General features: G+C 43.7%; 1 protein-coding gene and 2 long non-coding RNA genes across 18 annotated transcripts in view; 1 reads left to right on the forward strand and 2 right to left on the reverse strand.

Moving 5' to 3' along the window:
• Positions 1-13786, reverse strand: part of Fn1 (fibronectin 1) — a 68694-nt gene extending 54908 nt beyond the window's left edge. For 10 of the 12 annotated variants that reach the window (XM_006245159.5, XM_006245157.5, XM_006245158.5 and 7 more), the window contains exons 1-10: positions 13364-13781; positions 12115-12243; positions 11214-11351; positions 9900-10031; positions 8711-8848; positions 5975-6130; positions 3606-3797; positions 2877-3056; positions 2079-2255; positions 966-1118 (exon numbers count right to left, since the gene is read on the reverse strand). In XM_006245159.5, coding sequence (XP_006245221.1) covers positions 966-1118; positions 2079-2255; positions 2877-3056; positions 3606-3797; positions 5975-6130; positions 8711-8848; positions 9900-10031; positions 11214-11351; positions 12115-12243; positions 13364-13514 — 1546 coding nt within the window. In that variant the 5' untranslated portion in view covers positions 13515-13781. Of the gene's footprint in view, positions 1-965; positions 1119-2078; positions 2256-2876; positions 3057-3605; positions 3798-5974; positions 6131-8710; positions 8849-9899; positions 10032-11213; positions 11352-12114; positions 12244-13363 lie in introns of all 12 variants that reach the window. The other 2 variants (NM_019143.2, XM_006245156.5) reach the window with 2 other exon arrangements.
• Positions 13787-15554: 1768 nt separating this feature from the next.
• LOC120094699 (uncharacterized) overlaps positions 15555-27570 on the reverse strand; it is a 28792-nt gene continuing 16776 nt past the window's right edge. For 2 of the 3 annotated variants that reach the window (XR_010055019.1, XR_010055018.1), the window contains exon 3: positions 24245-24371. This is a non-coding gene — a long non-coding RNA (uncharacterized LOC120094699). Of the gene's footprint in view, positions 15688-24244; positions 24372-27570 lie in introns of those variants that run through there. The other variant, XR_005489180.2, reaches the window with a different exon arrangement.
• Positions 15650-27130, forward strand: LOC102554186 (uncharacterized). Of its 3 annotated transcripts, none has more exons than XR_010055017.1 (6): positions 15650-17088; positions 17531-17649; positions 18294-19871; positions 20984-21153; positions 21529-25867; positions 26183-27130. It is a non-coding gene; the product is annotated as an uncharacterized LOC102554186 (long non-coding RNA). The 3 variants fall into 3 exon arrangements; XR_357093.5 differs by having other exon boundaries at positions 21529-21586; XR_005489179.2 differs by lacking the exon at positions 21529-25867.

Consider the following 27570-nt stretch of genomic DNA (forward strand, 5'->3'; position numbering starts at 1 on the left):
AAGACTATCCCGCAGGCAAGTCTGGGAGGTACTGTCTTGATGGGTGATTGACTGGAGGAAGGACTAGTCCATGATGGGCGGGCAGGCAGTGCTCACCCTGGGCAGGTAGTCCTGGGCTACATAGCAAAGCAGGTTGAACAAGCCATGGAGAGCAAGCCAGTAAGCTGTGCTCCTGGATCCGTAGCCTCTGCAGCTTCAGTTCCTACCTCCAGATGCCTGCCTTGTGTTCCTGCCTTTCTCAGAGATGGATTATGGCTTGAAAGCTGCAACCTTTTCCTCCCCCACCCAAAAAAGAAATTATATTCTATCTTTGGGACCCCATTTCCTCATCTGTCAAATGAAGGGCTGTTTTGCATACCTCATTAAAGTTTCCTTCTTGCTCTGGAATGTTCTAAGTAACAAAGACGACTCCCAGATGTTTCTATCCATTGGACACCACAAAAGGAACCAGAGGCTATGGACTAGCTACGGGAACTATTTACCATCTGAGTTTCGCCTAAATATTATTTTTCCAATCAAAGAAACGGCAAACTGAAATTGCTCTAATAAATCCACAACTCCTCATATCATATGTCTGAGTCCAAAGGGAGAAAAGCTGATCTGAACGAAAGAAATTAGTTTAAGTATGTATTCATCTCTTTAAATTTGGCAAATAGAAACCACTTTTCCCCCTTAGAGAAATGATGCTCTCTCCTCTAGGCATAAACATGGGGAGAACCTAGAGCTAAAAGGATCAGATGCTGGTCTCTCTTTGGGAAAGCCACCCTTTGGCTCAACCTCAATTCTTACATCCTGGGAATATTTCCCAGGGCCTAGAACTATTCAACTCACTCGCCAGGTTTCCTCAATGGGCTGCCGGAAATGAGAAACTTCTCCAGCTCAGCAAGTGAGTGGATAGTCAGGGACTTCCTTTTTGGCAACTACCAGTTTTCACACAAACCCTCTTCATCAATATGCCACCGTACCTCGGAGCTGGGAGTAGGGGATGCAGGCCCATTCTCCACGGCCGTTCCCAACACACGTGCACCTCATCATGTGGCCCAGGTCATGCTGCTTATCCCACTGGTCCCCAATGCGATACATGACCCCTTCGTTGGTCGTGCAGATCTCCTCATGGGCTGTTTGGAAATGGAGGAGAAATAGTTGATAAACAGTCATGAGATACACACAGATAAGCATATGAAGTTGGCCGTCTTATTTGATAATCCTGAGAATTCTCTCTCATTTGAGAGGAAGACTTGCTGGATGAAGGATGAGTTTTGAACTCTCCAGAAAAGTACTGGGCCAGAGGAGATTGGAGAGAAATCCCAAAAGAAGATTAGACCACGAAACCTCATACACTCATTGATTCTCATTGTCTAGAGGACTGGATCTTACTACAGCCTGGTGACTTCACCCATTCTAACTCAGTCTGGCTCAAAGGAAAACTGTTTGAGCCTAAAATCCCAGGTAAGAAAGTGACTGTCCCTCTTAACCCAATGTCATCTTCTGTTGAAATGACAAAAATGGAGGAAGTATAAATAGTTTCCTTGAGTCTGAATTCATGACTCTCCGCGACCCTCAGGCTCCTGGTTCTAGAGCTGGGGAAAAAAATGCCTTCTACAGGATTCTCAAAACTTACAAACAGTAAGCAAACCCCAATCCTCTTTCTGTATCCAGGTAAACTGAGGACAGTCCTGTATTTGCCAAAAAATAACTTTTCTGACTTATTTCAGTCACTTTAGTATTTAATAACTACGGTGCCAGGCAAGCTGTCTATGTGTCCATAACTATTAGTCCGGGACAACCAGTCCTATTACTTTAAAGATACATTTTTTTTTTTTTTTGTGAATTCATGTTTGAAGACTTCTAAAAAGTACCCGGCATGGACATTTAATCGCGTCAACGAGATTTTTAAAGCTTATCAATAATCATTGCCATTGACAGTTTGCTCAATTTGCAAAGATAAGCTTTAATGCAGCTATGCATCCTACTTCCCACATTGTCTCAGGGAGAAAAGAAGGAATCTGCGTCAACAGGCTGCTGGGGTCAACAGGCTGCTGGGGTCCGCATGCATAACTCACAGGGCTTCCTCTTACCAGCCATTGGGCAGAATCCAAACTTCTGATCGGCATCGTAGTTCTGGGTGGTGCCGCACCATTTCATGTTGTCCCGCCTACCCTCAGAAGTACAGTCGGTGTAATTCCGGTTGTTGTACAGGAAGGGGAAGTGGCACAAGGCACCATTGGAATTCCCACCTCGAGTCTGAACCAAAACTGCCCAAGACAACACACAGACAGGAAGGTTACCGCTGAGCTTTGGGGTGTGCGACAAGGAGAGACTACCGAAGGCTTAGACAGAGCCAGGTTCCGGCTGCTAATTCCCAGAGGGCCTATCCGCAAATAAAAGATATCTGATAATACAGCCCTAAGCTTCTTAGTGGATTTTCATCTTCACTTTCGAAATAGATTTAAATCTCATGTTTTCTCATTTTCCCAGCCAAAGGAAAAAAAAAGATTAAATGATAGCTTTGTGTAAAATACAGCTCTACACAGAAGATAAGTACCAGCACCCTTGACATTTATCCTGTGTGTTCCTCGGCTCTGTGGGATCATCCACTGATTTCAATACTTGAGTGCCTTTAATCACACCATAATCTGTACGTGTCAAAATAATCAAACCGTAGGGCTTCTTCCCTTGGTGACATTTCCCCAGTGGGGCTAAGGGACATGGAAACTGCCTCTGCTGCGGGATTATCTGTGTCTGTTGGGTCCAAATAGATCAAAGCGGTCGTTCCTGTGCAGCCTCAGAATTAATGATTGACTGCTGGCACGCAGAAGGGTGTGTACGGCAAGGATGGACTATTGCCCTGATCGGGTTTCTCCCGGGACACTCACCCGCGTGGTCTGTGCAGAAAGAATACTTCTGGTCTTGTTCATAATTTGAAGTTGTGCTACACCACAGATGTCCGTCTTGCCGCCCTTCGGTGGTGCAGGAGTAGAAGGTCCTACCGTTGTAGGTGAACGGGAGAACACAGGGCTCCCCGTTTGAGTTGCCACCGTAAGTCTGGGTCACAGCTACGAGCATAACCAAGATCTCGGTCAGCCACGTTGTTTCCTACCCTCACCCCTGACCCCGCTGGTGGCAAATTTCTAATTTAAATAGAGACTGTGCGACTAACAGGGCAAGACGAAAAGTCAAGTCAGCTGGTTAAGGTGAGCCAGAGTTCCTCTGTTAATGTCACTCAGAGACACTTCTGCTACCCAGTGACTCAGTTTCCCCATTTGTAATCCTTTATTGATACAAGTTATTATGACTCAAAGATGGGGATACATGGTTACAGTCCCATCAGAAGAAACAGTCTATAAGGCTACTCTAGAAAAAACAATTTTGAAAGAGAGAGGTCTTGACACAGAAGAGGCCGTGTGCTGGTGAAAGACATCTATAATTCCAAATTGAACTCAAGAGTACAGTTTATTGGCTATTTGAGAAAAAAAGAAAATCAACCACTGTGATCTTTATCACAGGATTAGAGACTTTTCTGGGCTTATTGTTTTACGAATAAATAATATAAGCTATTGCAGACACTAAATATCGGTCCTCTGGTGTTGCTGTAGAGCGCCTACCTGTCTCCTGGCAGCTGACGCCATTGCCCAGGCAAGTGCACAGCATCTGCTTGTCTCCTTGAGACTTCAGCCACTGCATTCCCACAGAGTAGACCACACCGCTGTCTGTGACACAGTGGCCGTACGGTGCGGGCTGGGGGTGGGTCTGGGGTTGGTAAATAGCTGTTCGGACATCTGTGAAGGAGCCAGATCCTAAGAGCATGAGAATGAAAAAGTTATAAAGCTAGAAGCCAGAAGTCAAGGAGGCCAGAGTCTTGGCTTGACTCTGAACTTCTGCATACAGCCCAAGAAGTGATCCATAAGACTCCTCAGATAATCTCAGCCGAGCCACCTGAATAGTACACCTAAGTGACAAACATCATTCTGTCACACAACACAGCGAACCTTCAGGCCTGCTAGGAAGCAGCTCATCTATGAGCTCCACTCCCCTCCTGCCTGGCTGCTAGCCTTCCCTGCCCTGTTAAGTTGCTCATTATGCCTGGGGTGTCATGCTCCTGCCCTGCTCTTCCCGTCCCCCAATTGGTCCCCCTTCACCTGAAAGGGTCTGCGTTGTCTTTCCTCCATCATAGCTCTCATGTGCACAGTGTGTGGTCTTGCCTCTCCCTGAGAGACCACCAAAATCCACAGGAGATATCCTGTCCTCTCTAAAACTTAGCTCTCAGGAGGACACCCTGGAGAGTCGCAGACTTCCTAAGTTAGTCCTCTTCCTGGGTGTCGGCGCTCAGCAGAATTACTTAGAATATGAGTTTGTTTTCCTAAAAGCAATCAATCCTCACAAGTTTCCTGATAGTTAACTCAATATGCTAGCTTCTCTTTTAGAAATCTGTCTTTCGAAGGCCAGCAGGGCTGGCAGTGGAAGAGCTTCTACAGGGAATCTAGCCTCTCCCCCAGCGCTGGTGAGTACCCAATGATCACTCAGGCAAAGGACGCCGATGGTGTCAAGGCCCACCATTTAGAAGGCCCTCATAGAAGAGGTTTTGTTTAATGGTGTTTCTCAAACCTTTTAATAATGAAATACCTCAGTATATTAGTGATGCCATAAAAATGGTTAACGTGTATTGTTTATCCCACTTAACGCAGAGTTAATCCTTAATCTAGTTCAGTAGACTGACATCTGCAACTGTTCCTCACCTCTTATTGCCAATAGCTGTTTTTATTGATGATAATTAGATGATGTAGAGATCATTAAATGTAACCTTGTTTGCTTTCACAAGGATTAATTAGGTCAAGATAAACTCATCAAAAGGGGAAAAATCTAATTACTATTAGCTAAATGATTGATTGCTAAGAGGCTAAGTAACAGGGCTGGAATGGAATATCACATAGTAAGAGCTAAATGGAAACACCAAGCGCAGTAAGGGGGAGGTAACGGGAAGGTGCCGCCTACAACAGCTGTATCTCCTTCTTCAGGTTTGTGTGTGGAGAGAGACAGCGTCTTAAGCTGAGCAGGTTTGACCAGAACTCACTAAGTAGCCAAGGATGACATTAAACTTCTGATCATCCTCCCTCTACTTCCTGACCCCTGGAATCACACGCACAACACACCCTCTCCTTTTATTTAGTAATGGGGAACCAAAACCAGGGCTTTACACGTGGTCGGCAAGGGCTCTGAGCCCTTCCTCAGACTCAGACAAAACATCCGAGGTACAAATATTGTTATGTCTTGTTATTCTTTCAAATCTATACAGTAATTATTGGGGTGTTCTGGGAGGGTGCTGGGAATTGAACCCAGGGCTTAAGGATTCTAAGTGCACACCACACATGCACTCACTACTACTTGCACACGTGAGTGAGGGCGCATGTACATTATCTATGTGCGCATGTGTGTGAAGAGCTTATGCATGCGGAGGGCAGGGATTAAGCCCAGAGTCATGTATCTTATTTTCGAAGACACTATCTCTCTCAAACCTAGAACAGGACTCCCCCTAAATCCCCCAGGAAGAGCGGGCTGGACAGCCACACAATCACTCCCTAACCTGGAACCACCCCCACCTCCAAAGTAGGGTAAACTGGCTGGTCCGTGATCCCCTGGATCCTCCTGCCTCCACCTACTCAGTGCTAGATGCTAACACCATCACACTTGGATATTTACTCTGGTTCTGGGCACTGAACTCTGTTCCTCATGCTCAGAAGGCAAACACTATACTGACCAAGTCACTGCCAGAGTACCTCTATGGTTTCCAAACCTCTGTTATAGCTTGGAGTGCTACATGCATTTCCCAACTTCATTCCATTCAATTTTGTTCAAAATATAGAGTGAATATTTTTTTTTAAACAAAGTTATGTAAACCATCCCAACTTCTTAGCTGAAACTCTCTTAGTCGGTCTGGCATGGTACGCCGTGCTCCTCCCCAGCCCCAGAGGCTCACCAGCTGAAGCACTCTGTAGAACATGTCGCTCACACTTCCACTCCCCTCTGCCGTTGCCTGTGCAGACACACTGGAGCAGGTTCCCTCTGTTGTCCTTCTTGCTCCATGTGTCTCCAATTCTGTAGGACGTCCTGGTGTCCTGATCATTGCATCTGTCTGTGTGGGGAAAGAAGCATTGAATACAGAAATGCTCTAGTAACCGACAAGCAGCCATTCACGCAAAGACAGGATGTGGCAGTTCAATGCTTCTACGCCGCTCTTGGTGTTAGTACATCCTCCCCAGTGCTGGTGATGCAGGGAGTAAAATTCAGATATGCGGGTTTGTTACAGTACGGCCCCACCTCTCCATTTGCCAGGAAAGAAAGAAAGGAAGGAAGGAAGGAAGGAAGGGAGGGAGGGAGGGAGGGAGGGAGGGAGGGAGGAAGGAAGGAAGGGGAGGAAAGAAAGAAAAAAGGAGGAAAGAAAGAAAAAAGAAAGAAATTGTTCAGTGTTTTTATTGATTAAAAAAAAAATTAAGACTTTCTACATTGCTTCTTTGACTCAATTCATTCTCTGGCATTCTATTCACTCCAGCGCAGTGTCTTCCAGACCTCCTCATGGTAATTACAGCCCATGGCCCTCTCAAAGGCTAACTCTCCTCAGAACACTAGAAAGAATAGGAAGGAAGTTCCCTTTCAACTGCCCCAGGGAAGCTATAAAATGATAAGAACCTAAGAACCCAGCTTCCTCCACTTGTTATGTAAAAGGATTTCTGTGGAAAAACAATTTCTTTGGCTAGAAGGTTCTCTTTTCTTGCCCTACCCTAAAACACCTGCAGCCCCAGTTCCTGGGAGGTAGGGGCAGGAATATTGAGATCAAGGTGTAGGGGTTGGGGATTTAGCTCAGTGGTAGAGCCCTTGCCTAGGAAGCGCAAGGCCCTGGGTTCAGTCCCCAGCTCCGAAAAAAAAGAACCAAAAAAAAAAAAAAAAAAGAAAAAAAAAACCTAGGAAGAGATAAAGGTGTCTCCCAGCAACATAGTAAGTTCTAGGCTAGCCTGGGCTTATGGGAATCCTCCCTGTACAATAATAATTGTAATAATAGCAGTAGAAATAGTAATAATTAAAGAAATAATAACAGCAAACATAAAAGTCACCAACAAAATGGCCTCATTCCATGGTTAAAAGACTCTTCTGGAGTTAAGGATGCTGTCTCTTATGGCTATAAGAAAACTGGCCTCAGGCATCCTTCTCCCTCCTAAGATTGTCTTGAAGTTTTAATTGCTGCCTGGGCCTTCAAAGTTCCACCCGTAGAATTCAAACTAACAACAGCCTTGGAATTTGCTGAAGCATGAATTTTTAAGTGAATGCAAAAAAAAACCAAAAAAACCAAAAAACCAAACCCAAATCAAATCTAGATATCTTGAATGTGTTTTGTTCATCCAGCTTAAAATAATAATTAAAAAATACCACCCAAATTCAAATTCTTTGCTAAGCAAAAATAAGTCATGGAAAACGAACAAATGTTTCCCCCAAGAGTATAGACTCCTTAGACCTTCTGATTTAAAACTGTGATACTCTTCAGCCTTCCAAGACTTGTGTGGTGGTGTTTTAGCTGAAGAGAAATTAGACATCTAATTCTGGGCCCCCGAGCTGGCTTAGTGAGTAAAGGCACTTGCCACCAAACCTGACAGCCTGAGGTCACTGCACCCTGCATGGTCCAAACTGTCCTTTGCCCTCCACAGGCATGTGTACTGTGGTATGTGTACCTCCCACCTCCACACACAGAACCAACAAATGTAGAAAGAAATCTAATTCAGACTCTTACCGATCACTGAAAACTCTTCGGACAGCAAGCTACGTTTCTCAAACAAACACCATGTGTTCGGTGAAATTTTCTAAGTACTCAGTTTGTGTGTGGTGGTATAGGAAGGGAAATATCGATCCGGCAATGGGTCAAAGATGAGAAAGGCTTGTGTATTAACCACTTAACAAGGCTCAGCATTGGGGGTTTCAACAAAGATACTGTAAACAAGTTCAGGTTTGACAACACTGTTAGCTGGGGTCTTGGCAGAGAAGACACCTCCCTTTGACGTCTGGCCTTGTGTGTATATACATTTGCCTGAATCCATGGTTGATCTTTTTTCTGAGTCTGCATTTGCAGCAATATTTAAGTCACAAAGTGAGATCCTTACTACTCACATTGTAGTGTAGGAGCAAGGGTAGCTTATAATTTAACAGTCTCTCTGCCCAATAAAGAAAACACACAGAAATTTCCTATTCAAAGGATAATACAGGACACTTCTCATTTCCATTAGAGTCTCCTTTAGTCAGTAACCCTTATTTAAACTTCAAACATAGGAGGAAATCTGAGCGCTCACAGCCTTTTGTTTCCATGTCAATGGCTCCCCCACGTCAAAGGAGTCATTTATCTCCCACTTTAGGGATTTAATTGTCCTCAGTACCAGGAAAACATCTCTCAGATAATCTCCAGATCTAAGAAGACCCACTCAGCACTTGAATAACCACTAAGGCTCTTTTTATTTTTCCTAGCTGGCGCCTAAGGCCCTGTTGAACTGAGAACTGCTTTTTCTAGTTATTCGGTGTCCTCTGGAGAAGCAGAATGTGTTGGTTATGCAGTTTTTCTGGACATCTTATGACACCGTAGGGTTGCCAAAGCATTATCCAGTGTTACAACTCTCTCTAGGAATCCAGAAGCCACGGCGGGCTGTGTGTTCAACAGAAAAGAGCTAAAACTTACTCCGGGAGGTGCAGGTGATACGCCCATTGCCTTCGCCCAGACAAGTACAGTCCACCATCATCCAGCCTTGGTAGGGCTTTTCCCAGGTCTCCCCCACGACGTAGGAAGTCCCAGCAGCGTGATCAAAACATTTCTCAGCTGTAGGAGAGCAAAAAGAAAGAAGGGGGAAAGGCTATTTAAAATTATAGCATCTCCCTGTAATTTAAAGTGTAGCAAAAACCAAACCCCAGCCACATGTCTCAAAGTGGCACTCTGTTCAGAGGAGCAGGCACGCCCTGAAGCTAAGCACATAGCAAGAAGCCAAAGCAAGAGGAAGCCCCAGCCCCACTGGCAGGCAAATTCTGTTTTCCTAATGAGTACACAGACTGCATTTTCTGGCAGTCCCAGGCTTCCCACTAGCATTTCAAGTGGAAAGAAATGTACGTCTGTACCCTGTGGGAGATGACCCTATGCAAAAATCCCATTTTTTTTTTAAATTCATTAATGCAGTACTGGGAATTGAACCCAGGACCTTAGTTTGCTTCAGCAAGTACTATCTACCACTTATCTGTGTGTGTCCCTAAACTAAACCAATATAAGTTATGAACAACCTACAAAGAATGAGAGGAGAGCTCTTTAAACTTTAGACTAATGTAAAAAACAAAAACTAATTTGAAAAACAAGTCTGACTTGGAGAGCTAGGAAATAGAACCCCAAACTTTGGGATTCACAGAGTACAACTGAGGCTGAGAGAGTAAATAATTAAATAAATAATAAATAAATAAACCAAACAAAAAACCCCACAACCTTCAATGTTTGTTTTTAAGGAAATTACCAAGGAGTGACCGGAGGGAGCCATGTGACACTTTGTGTTTTAACTCACTGTGTCCCAACAAGAAATATGTCAATAGTGTGATTTTTTTTCCCCCATTAAATAGGATGTCTTCACCCAGGAGAGTGCCTCATATGTGAACAAAAGAAATCGCTTTTTCCTAAAGATTTTAACTCTACCTTGTGTTTTGAAACAAAATTAGGATTTCTTTACATTTCATACTTCGGGATCTGATTTCCTTAAGGCTGGGGGATCAGATCATTTCACTAGTTTTTACGTTGTGATTCAGATAGCCTGGCCAGTCATTTGGGTTACACAGGTTAGAGCTCTGCTTGCTCCTCCTTCCCCCACAATCACCTGAATGTGCGAGCCACTTACCTATTGGCTTGCAGGTCCATTCCCCTTTTCCATTCCCCAGACACAAACACTCCAACATATAGCCACCAGTCTCATGTGGCCTCCTCCACTTGTCACCAATCTTGTAGGACTGACCCCCTTCATGGCAGCGATCTGTTACAGATCAAAGGTAAATAAACATTAGGGGAAAGGGATTCAGAGAATTCTGGGGGTGCTGATCTTGTGTTCCTCCTGAAATAAGTGCTTATGTTGGCCAAGATGTGATCGTTAACCCTGAGATCAGCTCTCCTGCCCCCCCCCCCCAAAAAAAGCAGAAGGCCAACAACATATCTGCTCACTTCGGGTCAATTGTTAGCCATGGAGAAATCTGGATGGCAAGAAGTCATAAATCATGGTTCCTCAGGGAGGTCACAGATAATCTGTTCCCTAGACTCCTCTTAGACAGCAAGGTGAGCTGCATGGGTGTAGCGCTCCAATTTCTGGCAGAAAGCAAGTATACACACTCATGAACATGGAAACCCTGACACTTTCTTAGGCTGTTAAAGCCAATGGCTGAATTGTATGCAGGGTCTTACTGTGTACCATTGACTCTTGGGTTTTGCCAGGAAACTTGGACATTAAGTGTTGGAAATGTTGGTTTGGTCTATTCAGAAGGGACTGATGGTTCTTTTGGACAGAGGACTTTCTTTAAAAAAAAAAAACCTAACTTTTAAATATAAGAAAGTCTTATTAATAGAAAGTTCTGGCAACCCAATGAGTCATACTAGAAAGATTGCCTTAGCTGTAGACTTCCTGAGAGTCAGCCCAGCACCCAAAGTTCCTTGGAGACACACTGCTCATCATTCTGTGTTGTATTTGAGAACGGCAAGATTCTCTCCCCAATCTAATCTATTCATCACACAGAACCAGACTCCATGACAAAGAACAAAAGCTCATCTGGCTCATAGCTGAGGATGATAGTTGATCAATCATCTCGCTTAAAGATGACCAAGTAATTTAAAATAGGTACATCCCTTGTGCATATCTTATTGAAAAGAACCAAGAGATCTTCCACTGGCACATCACACACACACACACACACACACCTACACACCTACACACACACACACACCTAAACACACACCTAAACACACACATACACGCGCACACACACACACACACACAGAGGAGCAGGAGTTCCATCTCTGTTTAGATCCATCATTCAGAAGTACAAGAGCTAGCTGAGTGACCACATGGGGTTTGGTCACAAGGATAACAGATGGAGGCAGGGACAGGACAGAGAAAGCGACGTGTATATGTGACCTCCATCATCATATCACCCAAGGCCTTTCTTACTTGCAATGGTACAGCTGATCCTGCCTCGCCCAGCCCCAATGCAGGTACAGTCCCAGATCATGGAATCTTTAGGGCGCTCATAAGTGTCACCCACTTTGTAAGTGTTTCCAGTGTATTTGTCAAAACAGGTCTCTTCAGCTGTGGAAAGGAAAAAAAAAAAGTCCCGTGTGAGTTTCACATACATACACCGCTACATTGAAACTAAAGTGAGACAAATTTCAAGTTAGGCTTTAACAGAACCAGAGCTCTTGACCTTCGGCAAGCTCTCCACTGCTCTCTTATTTATAATGTAAAGAATTCTCAGGAAAAAGCCACACCCTGAGACCAGCTGAGTTGCAAAGGAAAGATTTGGAATTCCAGTCTCAAGCCAGGGAAATCAATTCAAGGGTCACAGGGACACAGTTTGAAGGTTGCCTTCTTCCCAGCAGGCGTTGGCTTTTGTCAGCCCTACTGAAATATTTCCCCTGTATCCTCCCTCAGCAGCCGCTCGGAAGGGCCTGCTGTAATTCACAAGAAGCAGATGAAGGGGCTTCGAAGACTCAGAAACTGCAGCTAACAAATCACTTTACAACTCAGTGCTTCAAAGCAGTTTCTGGTCCATAATCGGGAGCCAGAGATCTGAGATAACTTTCTAATAAATTAAGCCTTTACAAGCAAACTTTTATAAGTTTTCTTTTTGAAGGGAGACATGCAAAACCTTTCATTTTCCAATCAAAAGAATAAAAATGAAGGCTTTGGAAACTAATTTGGATTGCATTTGTTTTAGAGCACGTGAAAAGCCAGGAGAAGAAGTTTTACTAAGAGAGAATTACAAGTGATTCTTAGCAGGGTGGAGGAAAGAGCAAATGTGTTTTTATTTAAAGCATCATTTCTGCCAGGGACCAGACTGCCTTCCACTTACGTTCAGGCTTGCTCTCGCAGTTAAAACCTCTGCTTCCTCCATAGCAGGTACAAACCAGGGCGTTGCCTAGGTAGGTCCGTTCCCACTGCTGATTTATCTGATAATGCTTCCCGTTGTCAAAACAGCCAGCTGTGAAGAATTGAGGGGAAAGTTATGACAGCTTCATCCCTCCTCCCCTTTTTCCCCTACAAAGTTACTGAATTTTGCCAACTGACTTGGTGAGCCTGAACAAACACAAAAACTCTTAAAAAGCAATATTTCCCTAAAATTTTGATGTGGGAGCTAGCTAGTCAAAGATTTAAGCATTGTCTATGCAGATGGACGTTTAGGGTTTTTTTTTTTTTTTCTTATCTTTTAACATGGTTAAAAGTTATACAATGACGTCATGTCCATCTGGTCAGGGGAACTACATCAGCAGAATGGAAACATTCTGAGAGGCAAAAAAGTAGAAAATACTTTTAAATCATGAAAGGCTTCAATCTTAACAGCAACAACATCAAATAAGACAAGAAAGGAAACTTTTAAGTTGGGTGTCCTGGTGACTATGCCAGTAAACCCCAGCTCTGTAGAAGCTGAGGCAAGAGAATTGCTCCAAGTTGAACACAAGCCTGGAGAACATCAGGCTAGCTTTGGCTACAGTGTGAGATCATCTCCAAAAGAAAAAGAGAGAAAAAAAAAAAAAAAGGAGGGAGAACTTTTAAAGGAAGAGTGGGTCTCTGAAAATCTGGAAGAGAAACGCATATCCCTGCTCTTAATGAAGAATCCTTTTGGGGGAGCCCTGAGGTATCCCCCAAAGCACTGAGCTAACAACATCTCTTTCCAGTTGGTAAGAAACTACCTATTTAGATACTTTTCTTCCTCCCCATTTATTAAATATTTAACCAACTATTTACTAATAAGGAAAATAAGGATCGGGGAACTACACTAATCTCAGATGTAAAATTTTTAAGTTCATGTTTCTTTTCTCTTTCACAAGTTTGGGTTCCCGGAAGGGCGAACTGAAGGTGTGGAATTTGTTAGCGCACTTGACGGGAAGGACAGATGGTCCCTGCCTCCACTGTACCCGCAACCAGCCTGCTCAAACATAAGCCCTTTTGTGTCCACAGCTGGTTTCCTTCAATAAAGCGCGCACTCACATACGTTCGCACAGCCACGCACGCGCGCAAAACTTTAGCCACAACTTCTGCGGGAGCCGAGGACCAACCCATCCCTGGTGCCGGCCGGTTTCAGCCAGACTGTCGGTACTCACGCTTGCTCTGACTGACAGCCACCGGGGACGGAGGCTGCACGATTTGCTGAGCCTGCCTCTTGCTCTTCCCGGTTTCGGTGCAGCGCACCGATGTCCCCAGGCACAGGACTGCTAGCAGCAGCAGCCGCCCGGGTCCCGGACCCCTGAGCATCTTGAGTGGATGGGAGGAGAGTCGCCCTCTCCAGGAGGCTAGTGGCCACGAAGTGTGGTTCCCCTCGCAGCCTGCAGGAAAAGTCCTGAGGTGGGGACGCCTGTAAGAAGATGGAAGGAGGACACGGGAGAGGACCAGAAGTTGTGGCCGCTGGCCCGGCTCACACCCTGGGCTCCTTTTCTTCCCCTGTGCAGTGCAGCGGGTGCGAGCGGCTGAGCCCCAAGAGCAGAGGCTTATATGGGACAGTCCCTTCCCGCCCCCCCACGAGGCCCTGCGCGCCGGGGAGGAGGGTCCCGTCCGACTCCCCCCGCCCCTCCTGCCGCCGCAGCCGCGGCCGACCGCGCGCCGATTGGCCCGGAGTCCGGGTGACGTCACGGGGTACGGTGGGTTCGCCCCGAACAAAAGAGATGCTGATCTCCCGCCAGGTCTGGGACTGGAGAACTTCCCCCCCCCCTTTGGTTTCCTTTGCGGTCGTCAAACTTTTGGGAGGAGGATTGGGGGTAGGGATGGGAAACGGCTGTAAAGTGAAGTAGACTCGGAGGAAAGGGAGGGAGGGGCTGGAGCCGACTGAAGCCTGGGGGTAGGGGACAGGTTTACCCCCTCGTCTCTTTCCTTTTTTTTTTTTTTTTTAAATTGGTGACCGTGGTGGTGTTTGAGAACATTGCGTCACCTCTGAGAAAAGTCTGTGCTCACCGGGGTGTATTTTGTGGGAAGGGAAAAAGTCGTTAAGTGGCCACTACCTTGTCCCTGTAGGAATCCAGACTTCACTTTTGCAGCCCCGGGGCAGGGCGGCTCTTCCTGGTGCTTTTCCTGGGTCCCGGGCGCCGCCTATTCGGTGTTAGGTAGGCTTAGACCCCGGTTTCTCCATGCAGTACCTGCTTGGTTTCGAGGGAGAGCCCCGGAGAGGGTGAGCGCGTGTCAAAGGTGACCCCTTCCCTGAGCTTCTACAGCCCGGGGTTGTGCACGGCGCCCTGAAGATTCCGGGCAAACTCACAAGACCAAGTCTCTCTGCAAAGATGAAGCAACAGAAAGTTTCCTTTCTAAGTCATGAAACAAAGTTTTCCTTTCCTGGGATTGGGGTGCCCGTTTCTTTTAGAAGGCCTGTGGTGAACAGCTTGAGAGGGGGGAAATTTGAACTGGCTGATGAAGTTGGGGAGAGCGGGTAGCTTTAGGTCCACGCCACGTTCACTGGGCCATTTGCACTCAAAGCAGAGACCTAGGTGGCCTCTGAAAGAGAGCTGGGGTGGGGATGGGTACAAAGACTATGTCTTGCCTTCCTCCAGCCTTCCCCGGAATTCCCTTGCATGTATCTGGGCGTTTATTTTTTTTCAGATTTCACAGTCATGGCAGAATTCCACTATCCACCCCCTCCCTCGCCGCCAGATTTTTTAGATTTCAATTGTTATCTGCTCCAAGAATGTATAAAGTTCCACTGAAAAGTCTCCGGAAATTCTCCGGACTTTCTACACTACTGAGATTGGAGCGGGGATAGGAGACGTCCCCCTGAAGCTCACAGCTCTAACACGTTGGTCTTTTTTTTTTTTTTTCTTTTTTTTTTTTTCTTTTTTTTTTACCTTTCAGACACACACAGCCCAGTTGCTGTGCTTCAAAATGAGAAGCCCACTATTTTCAAAGCAGCAGGTCTGAACTCCAAACTTGGCTTTCTCCTTCGGTTAGGCACGTGGTCTCATTTGCTTTGAGAACACATTAAAGCTACCAGCAAAATATGTTATTTGTACCAGGTTCTTGTTTTCGCCAAAAGTTCCGCTGTAAGGATAATTTGAATTTGTATGCTTTATAAAATCCTCAACACATTAAAGAGGCAAAATTAACATTTATTTTTATTGATGTAAAGAACTAAAAACAAGAAAACCCACAACGAATACCAGTTTCTTACAAGCGGTGTAAAATAAGTAGAGAATCTTTGTGACCAACACTCGGGGTTGAACGAATGCCATACATTCCCCCAAATTTAGAATCCCGTCTGACTTAGTTTTTTGGAATTTCTCATCATCCCTTGACAAAACGGTTTTCTCTTTCAGATATAAAAGGGCTCCTTGTAAAACAGTGAAGTTCTGGGAAGTGCTCTCTCCAGGGGAGAGAAGGATACCTGGAAATCAGGATGCTTGCTAGATAAACCTGAGGGGACGGCTTTCCACAAATATGGCAGATCCTGGAGGAAGGAAATAAGCGGTTAGAAAAGAATTTTGTCACAAAAACATGATAGTTCAGTATATTTACCATACTCAAAATACTTTAGAATAATATACTTATTACAGAACTTTGCGGGGAACCCACTTTACATTTCAGAAGAAAGTTTTCTCCTTCAGCCCCATAGAAAATATCTCCTGTGGCCCACAAGCAAAAATATTTGGCAGAATTTTATAGAAATGCTTTTACTTGAAAGCTGTATTTTGGTTTTGATTTTGGACATGGAGACATTTTCTTAATTAAGGTAAACCAGCCTTGCTACAGTATCCTTCCACATCCATTTCACTTCCAATTCCAAGTCGATTCTCTCTAGCTCAGAGATAATTAAATCTTAAAGACTACAGTTGAGGGTCAGGGCACTGGAGAGACAGCTCAATGGTTATGAGCACAGGCTGCTCTTCCAGAGGACCTGGGTTCTATTCCCAGCAACCACATGATCATGACCACTCACAAAGCATCTGTAACTCTAATTCTAGGGAATAAGTCGAAGTTATATCTCACCAAACTTTTGGGGGTTTGTTTTGGTGTTTTTGTTGTTGTTGCTGTTGTCGGCTTGTTTTGTTTTGGGAGGGTTGTTTTGTTTGTCTGTTTGGCCCTTTTGTTTGTAGTACTTTAGCATTTTCTGGTTTTATTTCAAAGACCTGATCCTAGGTTGCAGCAACAGAACGTCCTCATTTCTTAGTTTTTCCTAGGGGGGTGTTGGCCTGAATTCAGTATACCGGTGGCTTTCCTTTCCCCCATCGGCTCCTTGGGGCACTAGCTGTCTGTGTGTGAGGGTATGAATGTGACCAAAGACACAACTAACCATGAAGGGCAGTGCCACCTCGCCTCCCTCTGTAACTGTCATGGTGGCAGAATTTTCCCAGGGTTTCTGACACCTTAAAGTTTCACTAGGAAAAGGGAGCACAAGCATTTGTGGGGTACATTCTTCAGATACTTTGCTGTTGGAGGGAGACGATTAAGAGTGCGTGTGGCATAGTATTTGAATTGGATTGACTTCTTTTGAGTGTAAGTCATAGTTGGGAGAAGAGCAAAGATCACTTATTAGACCCATTCACTCAGGACTGCAATAGAAACAGCCCATGGGATACGTTTTAAGGGTAAGACTAATAAACGTTATAGTTAGTGTCTCTACTGACCAAATTGCTTGCCTATTGGGGGAGGGGAACCCCTGATAAGAACATCTAGAGTTCAAAGAATACAACTGGGTGACAGTGGCTGGGGTTTTTTTTTTTCCCTTGAAAATCTTTGGCCTTTATCCTTTTGTCACTCTCTCAGTCCTGCCACCGGAAGTCTTTGGCTGGGTGAACTTGAAACTTTCAGCCTCCGAACCCTGTAGTATGAATGTCCTGATTTTCTATCAGTAAGTTGGATGGAAGATTACAGTTGTTTTGTTTATTTTGGTTTTTAGGGGGTTTGGGTTTTTTTTGGGGGGGGTAGTGTGTTGTTTTGGTTTTGGTTTTTTGTGAAATCCTTCCTTCATTTTCTCCTTAAAAAAGCCATGTTTGCAGAAATGCTGTTCATTAAGCACAGGTGCAGAAAAAACATAAGCTGTCCCGTGGGCAGCCCGTGTGGAGAGAGTGCAGGAGCAGTTTGTTCAGACTCCAGAGGAAGCCTGCAACGAGGGAGCAAATATTTGATAACAGCTTTTAAATTACACCATGAAAGCTGGCTAATTTTAACTTAATAAGCATTTTATTTATATTTAAAGATACCTTAAAAAAATTTTTTTTAAAAAATCAGCACTTTAAAAGGTCTTAATCTATGCCTTTTGCTCCTTAACGGGAATGCTCTTTTCTCATTAGAATGATGTAACTCCCAAAGGCTTCGCAAAGGAGTCAACTTCATCTAGTAAAACAGAGAGAACTACCGTGCAGCTGGATCACTTCTTCAGACTGTCTCCACTGCCCAAGACAGGCAACATGTGGGTGGGAAACTTTTATTTATATTAATTGCTGTTTCTTTTTTCATCTTGGCTTTATCTTATGTTGGCAACATGATTTGAAGTCCAATTTTGTTATGTTGGCAATTTGTTTTAGAAGAATGACACAAAAGAAAAAAAAACTTGAAATATTTTTCATATTTAAATTAGTTTTATTTTTTTTTACCACCACATACTTACAAATTACATATTGCATGTTTCGTATGCAACCAGTCATTAAGGTAGAATCAGATGCATAAAAATAACCATGAATATTGTGCTTTAAGTAAAGATGTATGCCAGTAGTAGACTATTGTGGTAGAGGTGGCAATAGTCATTCTTGGTGCTTAGTGGTAAAAAATTAAGGTCATATACAATTGAATTATAGAAATGAAGACAAAAATATGGTCCTCTCAAAATTGATACTGAATCACATCCTAGGTCAATTCAATATATTGTTTTATTAGCTATGAAAGTTTTACTAGCATGAAATGGACATTTAAAATCACTGCTTAAAACATGTAAAAGGAAGGCATTGCTCCCATGCACAGAATCGTAACATCCCAATAGCCTAATAGAAGAGAGTAAGTAAGTAGACTTTATTAAACACTAATCTAAGCTGCAGTTTCTCACTCTCCTACCAACAGCTGTCTTGTTTTGCCGAGTTGCGAATGGAACCCAGAGCCGGAAGTGTGCTAAGCCTGTGCTCTCAACATTAAGCTGTGGCACCAGCCCCCAACAAGAGCTTACAGGAAAGTCCCATTGTCCTCTCTTCCTCACAAACCAGAACCTAGGGCTCAGGAAATCTCTAGAATGGCATTTTCTATATCACCAGTCTTAGAGAAACAGCGTATGGCTTCGTAATCTCACTCTTGCCACCAAAGCACCGATAAAGCCATTGACTACAGGATGTGTGTCATCACCAACATTAGACTAGTTCATCTAAGAGAGGTCACATAGAAACCTATTCACTGCTGTGCTACTGTCTCCCGCTCGTTGTACAAACAAGGGCTGTTCAGTCTCATGGTATCTGACTAATTTTGGGTGGACAAATGGGGGTTGAGGGAGGGGAATTGAACCCATGGTTTTGAACATGTCAAGCATACTTTGCTAAGCCCCAAGTCCCTTCTGCCTAGTTTGGCCATGTTGAATCAAATATGAAAGACTAGATAGAGACTCTCTCCTAACCTGAAAGTTTGGTGGGAATGGTCTGTTTTAGGGTTGGTCTCTAGAGGCCCAGCGCTATCCTCAGTGCTCCCCTGGAGGGAGTTGGGGTGGGGGAAGCACTTGGTAAATGAAGAAAGAGTCTAAGGACTGCTTCTCTGGTTACGGAGAGACCACAGCCTGGAGCAGTACTCAGTACTTTGCCTGTGTTATTTAACTTTGTCCACAAAGCAACTGCCAGAAATAGATATTAACAGCTTCGTTTTTTACTCTCTGAGGCTCAGAGTTTAAAGATGAGAGACTGGGTTGGAATTTAAATTAAGGTCCCTGACATAAAATTCATGTCCTTCACCAAGACATTCATGGCTTTCCCCGAAGTGATTTTTGCCCCACATAAGTTACAAGCAACGTGGGAAACTCTCTGACTTTACCTCAGCTCTTCCTCCAGATCAGCTTGCTTTGCTCTTGGCCCTGGGGCCTGGCCCTCAGGATTATTCAGCCAGCTGCCTGCTTGCAGGAATACCGGAGGAAAGGGAGCAGGAAGTGTCCTCCCTACCCCACCCCAGCCCTTCTGATAGCAGCTTTCTTCTCCTAGAACTTGCCTTTTCAAAGTGGGGGCAATACAGATCAAGATTGGTCTGGATTTGGGGTGGGTAAAAGATTAGAGAATGGGTTTTTCTAAAGTAAACAAATACGGTCAAATTAAATAAAAAATAAGCTTCTGTAGTTGTTAATTTATTCCATTAGAATTCTAATCAAATTTATTCCTGGGGATAGGGTGGGTCAGAGAGAATACATCAGAAGATAGGCAGAGCTGTGGAACTCGGATCCAGATCAGATCTCCTTTAGGATGCTCCCTTAGGAGGAGGCCAGCTCTCAAGAGCTGTGTCCTACTCATGGTGGCCTAGGGTGACAAAATTTTTACTTCTTTTTTCTTTAAAGATTTATGTATTTATTTTATGTATGTGAGGACACCATCCCTTTCTTCAGCCACACCAGAAGAGGGCATTGGATTGTGACGGTTGTTGCTGGGAATTGAACTCAGGACCTCCGGAAGAGCAGTGAGTGCTCTTAAGATTTTAAAATCACACACGCACACACACACACTATATATATATATATATATATATATATATATATATATATGTATGTATGTATGTATGTATGTATGTATGTATGTATATGTATATATACATACGTACGTACATATGTACATAGATATGTGTATGAAAAAGAGAGTTCATGCAGCTGGAGTTACAGGTGATTGTGAGCTGCCCAACCTGAGACCCTGGATACTGGGAGCTGAGCTCAGATCCTCTAGAAGAGCAGTATGTTCTCATATCTGAGCTGTTTCTCCGGCCCCAAGTGTGACAATATTTCTTAGTTTCTAATTCTTGAAACCTTAACCATCGCTTATTTATCCATTGTTCCAACTTTGGTAACAAACTTAACCCCGAAGTCTTTCTGTAAACACCATCTGAATTCTATTTTCTGATGGAATACAGTCCAAGTTCTAGCAGTCTCCAATCATGACAATTATGCGTGGTTTAATTTTACATGGTAACAATATGGTTAAGACACATAATTCCCTTCCAGACTGAAGAGTTAGTATCGGGGTATGGCTTTCCCCTTGTAGCTCTCCAATCTGCTGATCCTGTACCCTCCAACACAATAGCTTTCCCAGAATAAAGTGCTTTAATACAATGAACATACTGCTACCAAATGCAAATCCTGATGTGTCCACCAAATCACTTGAATCCGGCCAAGAGTTGGAATCGGCAGGCAGGTGAGATAACACACACCTTCAACCCTAGCCCTGGGGAGACAGAGGCAGGCAGATCTGGGAGTTCGAGGCCAGCCTAGCCTACAGAGCAAGTTCCAGGATAGCCAGAGCTACACAGAAAAACCCTGACAATAAACAAACAAATAAATGTGCTTCATAAATCTGCAGATGCCCTGTACATAAAAATGAAGGATGTTTTTGCTTGTATCGTGCAACAGTTACAACACAAGGTGATGTTTAGGAAGACAGCTTCTCTTCAGGACTTTGAAACTTCTCACAGGGTCGTGAAGACTTCTCAACTGCAATGTCTTTGTCAGTTGTTTGTGAGCCGTAATTCCTCTGCAGTCCATCTCAAAGATACTTGGTGATTTATCCTCTCTTGCAAAGCAGGCCTGTTTCTGTCAGCGGATGTTGTATCCGCAAGGTTCCCGAGACTTCATCCATAGACGCAATCAGCTGGTCTGCCTACTTTCTTCTTCCAGTCAAGCTTTGACTAAAATAATACGAATGCTGAGGACCCTACTGATTAAGACCTTCAGTTTAGGAGGACAAGACAAAAGGTAAACACAGTATGAAATTCTGGGGAGCACACCAATTCTGTCCTGATTTTGTCCTAAGTGACAAAGAACTGTTGAGTTCAGGCCTGCAACACCATAAGTGGGAAGATGTTTTTCTTCAGAAAACGAGTATCTTTCCCTTTTAACTATTCTTTCTTAAAGTGTGGTGGTTCCCCCACCCCCACCCCCGTTTCCTTCTCGTTTGAACTAATTACAAATGCTTAGAGTGTTTAAGTGATTATCACTTAAACAACTGACTCAGATGGTTCTGCAAATTGTGCCTCTGGCCACTCCCATTTATGGAAGAGAGGAAGGTGATTAGAGCGTTATGACGTTTTAAAAGATGGTTTGTCGTTTTCTTGAAAATTGTCCCTTCAGGTTTCAACTGCGTTTGAGGCATACACTTCGATAAGGCTTGTCATGTGTACATCACAAGGTGGGTTGCCTCTGATAAGAGTGACTAAAAGTGCTCTGGTCCTTGGTGTGACTGTTTTCCTCCTGTCCTCCCTGTCCCTCACCATTGATGAGTCAACTCCCTGACACCTTGGGTTAGTTTGCATTTTCTACTTTTATGTGATCTGGCTCTTCTGCTGGGGATGACTATTTTGATATTCATCTTTGTTTATTATATGAATAAATCATTCTTTGTACGAATGGATTTTTTTCCCCGTTGGATAAATATCTAGCAACGAAATTGTTCAAATCATTTACTAGGCGAGGTTTTTCCTAGCATTTTGAGACATTGTCCTCACTTTGTCATATTCCTCTGTCTGTCCCACGGGGACAGTACGTGGCATCCCGGCCTCGAACATCCTGTCACAAGGAATGGTTGCTTCATGTGAGGCAGCAATTTGTTCCCGCCTCCACATGAGCAGTTACTAAGGGGCTCCTGTGTTTCTGACAGTGTAAATACGCTACTCAACAACTGAGAAAAATATTATCCTTTTTGCACCATACTTCAGTTATAATTTGGGATTGTATTATGTATTTTTTTTAATGTATTGTGTGTAACTGTGTGGGTGCATGAATGCCTTGGCACACCTATGGAGATCAGAGGACAACCCTTAAGAGTTACTTCTCTCCTACAAAGTGGGTCACAGGATTGGATTCAAGCTGTGAGGTTTAAGGACAGGCATATATGTTTACCCATTGGTCTATTTTGACAGCCCACGGATTATGCATTTTTAGAAAGTCTATTTTGTGGCCCTTTCATTTGGAGTCCAGAAAAAAATGTTACTTTTGGCAATTTTTCAGTCCATAAAATTTTTACTGTTACTTTAATATTCCCGGTCTGCTTATCTGGTATTATATCATTTTCTACCGTCCCACTGTTTGAAAACAAATTCTACTGCTCTTGAGGCATGATGTCAAAGGTTGAAATGGGAAAAAGAATTTAGTAAAAACCCAATGAGGATGGGGGTTGGGGATTTAGCTCAGTGGTAGAGCGCTTGCCTAGGAAGCGCAAGGCCCTGGGTTGGGTTCCCAGCTCTGAAAAAAAGAACCAAAAAAAAAAAAAAAAAAAAAAACCCAATGAGGAAAAAGGCACCACAGGAAATAAATACTATAACCATGGTTTGGCTAGGTGCTGACTTTAATCATTATCAAGCTAATTGGTAGATAATGATAGTGTCTCTTTTTGTCTAATGTAATTTGTATGTAAATAAGGTGATGCCCATTAGTTTCTATGCGAAGTTGTTACTCATGGCTCCGATGACTCTGGACATTCTAACATTTATCCTTCTCACCATGATCCTACTTTAGTGTTTCTCCATATCAGCTCTCGGAATTTTCATTGACTCTTTTCTCCCAAATAACACTGTCACGTGCTTAATGGAGGGCATTGACTTCATTCCTACTAGGAAATCTTTTTTCCCCCTCACATTGCATATTTTTAGGGGGATGGCAGGGACAGTCTTTTCTGGGCAAGTCTTCTCATGCACAGTAGACTTTGTTTACGGCCTCCCTGGTGGTTAGATACACAGTAGACATCATCCTCACCAGTGGAATGTGAGAAGTGACATGTTTCAGATCCAGGGTGGGGAAGTCATTCCGCAGCGTGACTCCTTCAGCTCATTCCGACCAGCAGAAATGAAGATGTGGCTGACGTCCAGCATTTACCGTAAAGATAATGAAAATGTTTTGGATTTTTTTTTTTTTTTTTTGGCTCTGAAAAACCCTGGTGAGCAGAACTTGACCAGTGACCTGGGTCATTCAGTTTGGGGCTGCTGTCTGAAACAGAAATATACCTTTTATTCATGAAGGCCCTGTAGGCACATTGGTTATAGAGCCAGGCTTTTATAGGAGGCTCTGCCTCCCATGGCTTCCCTTCTTTTCATTTGCTAGCTTAGTCCTGGTGTTGATGCCTCTGTATCACAGCGCTCTCTCTTTCTGGCTTTCCTCTCTCTTTCTAGTATATACACACAGACTAGATTTGTGGTTTCTATGCCAAACTCCCCTAATGTTTTGCTATTTACTGCTGAGTCGTAAATGTAGACTGTCCAATAAATATTTCTGGGTCCCTGCTAAGAGGACTAGTATGATTGAAGGATTTTTCCTCCCCTCAAATCTACCTGTTGAAATCCTTATCAGTCATAACCTCTCATTGGGACCTTAAGCAGGGGAACAGCATCTTTAAAGAAGTGATTAAGTTACGAGTTTCTTACGGTGAGCCCTGATCCTCTGGGACCGTTGCCCTTATGGAAAGGGCAGGATTGTCAGTAAGCTGCCTGAACTCTACAGCTGGTGTTGATGGAGCCTCATGACTCCAGACCCCAGCATGGCTGCCACACAGACCTCTCCTACAGCTGCCACCTGAGCACCTGGTGACTTAGTTATGTCATCTGGGGAGAAGGAGAGAGAATGTCTGGCCAAAGGGGAGTCTGCAATTTGAAGGAAAATAAGAAATAAGAAATGGTAACACAAGCTCTGAAGACATATTTAAACTTAAATAGGGAACCAGTGACTAACACATAGAGGACAGGCCGACTTGGAAGAAAGAGTCAATGTTTCCACAGATGACTCAGGGGTCAAGGCTTGCTTAGAGTCTTGGAGGAGCCCATAAGAGTTTATTTTTGATGCAGAATATCACTGTATAGTCTTGGCTGGCCTGGAACTCACTGTGTAGTCCTGGCTGGCCTAGACCCACCTGCCTCTGCCTCCTCAGTGTTAAACACATTCATAGCCAGACCCAGCTTCCACAGTATTTTTAAGAGGGGATCTTCCTAAAAGAGGAAAAAGATCAATGGTCAGTGTTGATGTCTTAAAAGAAAAAAAAACAAAACAACATAAAACAAAGAGAAGAATAAGACCATGAGAAATCTAATAAGTCTAATCTAATAAATCTAATAAGAACCAAACAGTTTGAAGGTAGCTTGATGTAGATTGGTCATTATTCACTGGACAGAGTAACCAAGCACTTGAAAGAAGTCCTTGATCCCCGAGACATCTAGGATCTCTCAGATGTTAGAGCTGGACAGATTTACTCTGGTCTTTGATCAGCACGGGAGTTTTGACTTGCTCCGTTTCTGACCTGGGCCAGTTCTCCCCTCCTTAGGCAACCCGGTGGTCCCCCACTCCTGGGAGGTCACCATATTAATGCCAAACTTAGTGTGAACACCCGATCAGCATAGCACACTACAGCCCAGAACTCCTGGACTCAAGCGATCCTCCTGTCTCAGCCTCCCGAGTAGCTGGGACTACAGGTGTGCACCACAGCACCCGGATACTCTGGTCTTTGAGTAGTTTCTAAACTAAAGTGACATAAATGAGCCTCTGTTCTGCTGTCTCTGTTGTCCCAAGTCCAAAATGTTGAGCAGACTTTGATGGCATAGATCTCATGTGCTTGGTTCTATTTCAATTACAGCCTCCATAGTCTTTGATACCATAACACAACTTTCTACTGCCTAAATCCACTGCCATAGTAGACCAAAAAGATAGTAACCCTTGCCACGTGCGCTGCTGATAGATCTGTGACTTTTTGAGTCTCAACAGTGGGGAACAAGTAGAAGATAATGAAGACTAAACAGTGTGACATCCAAGCAATGTGGCATTCATCAGGATGGTTCCTAGACACCACCTGTAATGACTGTTCATTCATGGCACTTAAGAGATTTAGCAGCTGCAAAGGAAGGCCAGAACATGAGCATTTACGACATTGCCCTTTATTTATTTATTTTTTCTTTTTCTTTTTTTCGGAGCTGGGGACCGAACCCAGGGCCTTGCGCTTGCTAGGCAAGCGCTCTACCACTGAGGTAAATCCCCAACCCCGACATTGCCCTTTATTAAGGATGGCTCATTGCCTGGATGCATGTGGATAAGTTTTGAGGCTGCACACAGGATGTTGTTGCAGGTTCCTAGAAGGCTACCTGAAGGAAATCTGTGGAGTAAATCTCTCTCCTAATGGCTACCACATTTTAAAATGTTAGTGGTGGCAATGTCAGCAAAGGACGGGTCCTTTGATCATGATGCTGCCTCTGAACCATCTCTGCCCATTAGAATTCAGTGACTTGTGCCCAGTTTGAGCCTGTCAAGAAAGTGCTTACTCGGTAGTACCTATGATAGCATATCTATGATATAGACCAACGTAAGCTGCTCTCCACTGAAGATTGTGTCTGGTTATAAGAAACAGAGCAGTGGACATGTCTTCTGAGGAGCCACTCATAGCCACTTGCTCATGGATGGAACTTCAAGCTCCAGATGACTGAGCGGTGAAGACCATGTAAGAAGTCTGACCTTACTCTTTCTTTTACTATCTATATCCTCAAAAGAAAATAATTGATTTATTTTGTTCTGTTGCGTTTTCTGCCGATGACCATGTATAGAATTGGCTTTTTATGAACAGCCAACCAAGTCATTTGGTGATGGCAAACTCCTTTCACAGTTGAGACAATTCTCGTCTTCAGGTTCTTCTGAACTGTGTAGACGTTTGTATTAATCTTCTGTGGATATTCTGTCACACCCCTCAGTACTCAAGACTGTGACTATTCTTTTCGAGTTTCTGAGTCTTGAAAGCTGGCTCTTTATTGCTTGGCAGATGCTCTAGGACTACCTGCAATCCAGCAAGCAAGATGGCCGGACTGCAGTCTAGAAACTTTCAAGTCAAAAGAAACGAGTTACCATAAGCTGATTGAACCATGCCTGTCCGTGAGCCTCTTTCCCTTCCCCAGGAACGAGATGTGAAGCAGGAGTCTGCAGCTATGCTGATATGTATATAGTGGAGAAGATCCGAGTCTTCCTGGAAAGTTCTTGTGGGATAGTAACTGTTAGGACACTAGCTATCTGAGCAAAGGATCATCTTGTCAAAAGAATGTCTTCCAATTGCCTTTGAATTCTGCATCCTTTAAGTAAAGCCATTGCATCAGGATTCAAAGCAGTTTTTAGAAAGCAAACGATTTCTATATCATACATCTTCTTTTTCTTGGTTATTTTGAAGATGTAGCTCTTGAATTTAAAAAATATGCCTTGTCTAAGTTAAGGAAGGAATCTTACAATGGTCACTTCTAAATATAAAGCATAAACTCTTTTATTGTACACTTTATAACAGTCAAATCTAAGAACCTAAATAACGAGAAACAAGAATTACTAAGACACCTGATTTAAACTGAATGTTTTAACTATTCTTTGGCTTAGATTATTTTCTTTTCTCTTTTTGTTATGTCTCTGAATTAAAAAAGACAATGAGAGGCCAGGAAAAATGAAAAAAGTGCTACCAAGATGTGACAAGCAGTCATGCAAACAAGAATTGTTCACTTTCTTGGAAAATAAAAAATAAAAAAAACTTACTCCTCAATGCTCAAATATCCTGATGTGCCAAGATTATCAGAATATTTAAGCAATGAAGCAATTCTAGTAACTAGGTCAGAAATCAGAAGGGATAGTTAATGGCTATCTCTTGAAGGTGTTGATGTTGTAAAGGTATACCTAGTAACATATTCAAAACTTTACATAGATATTTGTTATAGATTGAACATGTTTTGCCATCCTCTCAGTTTGAAGCCTGATCCTTAGTGTCCTCAGTTTTGGCGGGGGGGGGGGGGGGGAGGAGAGGGAGAGGGAAGAGGGAGAGGGAGAGGGAGAGGGAGAGGGAGAGGGAGAGGGAGAGGGAGAGAGATTCCTGAAGCCAGTCTTGATCACCAACTTAATTGGACTGAGAAGTGTCTCCAGGAGTAGTACAGCACCAGCCTGGCTGGTGGAGGGGGCATATTTTCAAGCACATTCAGTACGAAGAGAAAAGTTATCCTGGCTGTGAGCAGAACCATCCTATAGATCGGGATTCTACATGGAACAGAACGGGTGAGAGGAGAAGTGTTCCTTCCCTTCAGTTGTTTCTCTCCTGTATTTGGTCACAGCACCTAGAAGTGCTGAGTAACAGGAAATTGTTTGCAGGTGAGTAGGGTCATTCAAAAGCATCTGAACTGGTTT

Source organism: Rattus norvegicus, chromosome 9, assembly GCF_036323735.1.
Source record: "Rattus norvegicus strain BN/NHsdMcwi chromosome 9, GRCr8, whole genome shotgun sequence".
In the NCBI taxonomy this organism is placed as follows: domain Eukaryota; kingdom Metazoa; phylum Chordata; class Mammalia; order Rodentia; family Muridae; genus Rattus; species Rattus norvegicus.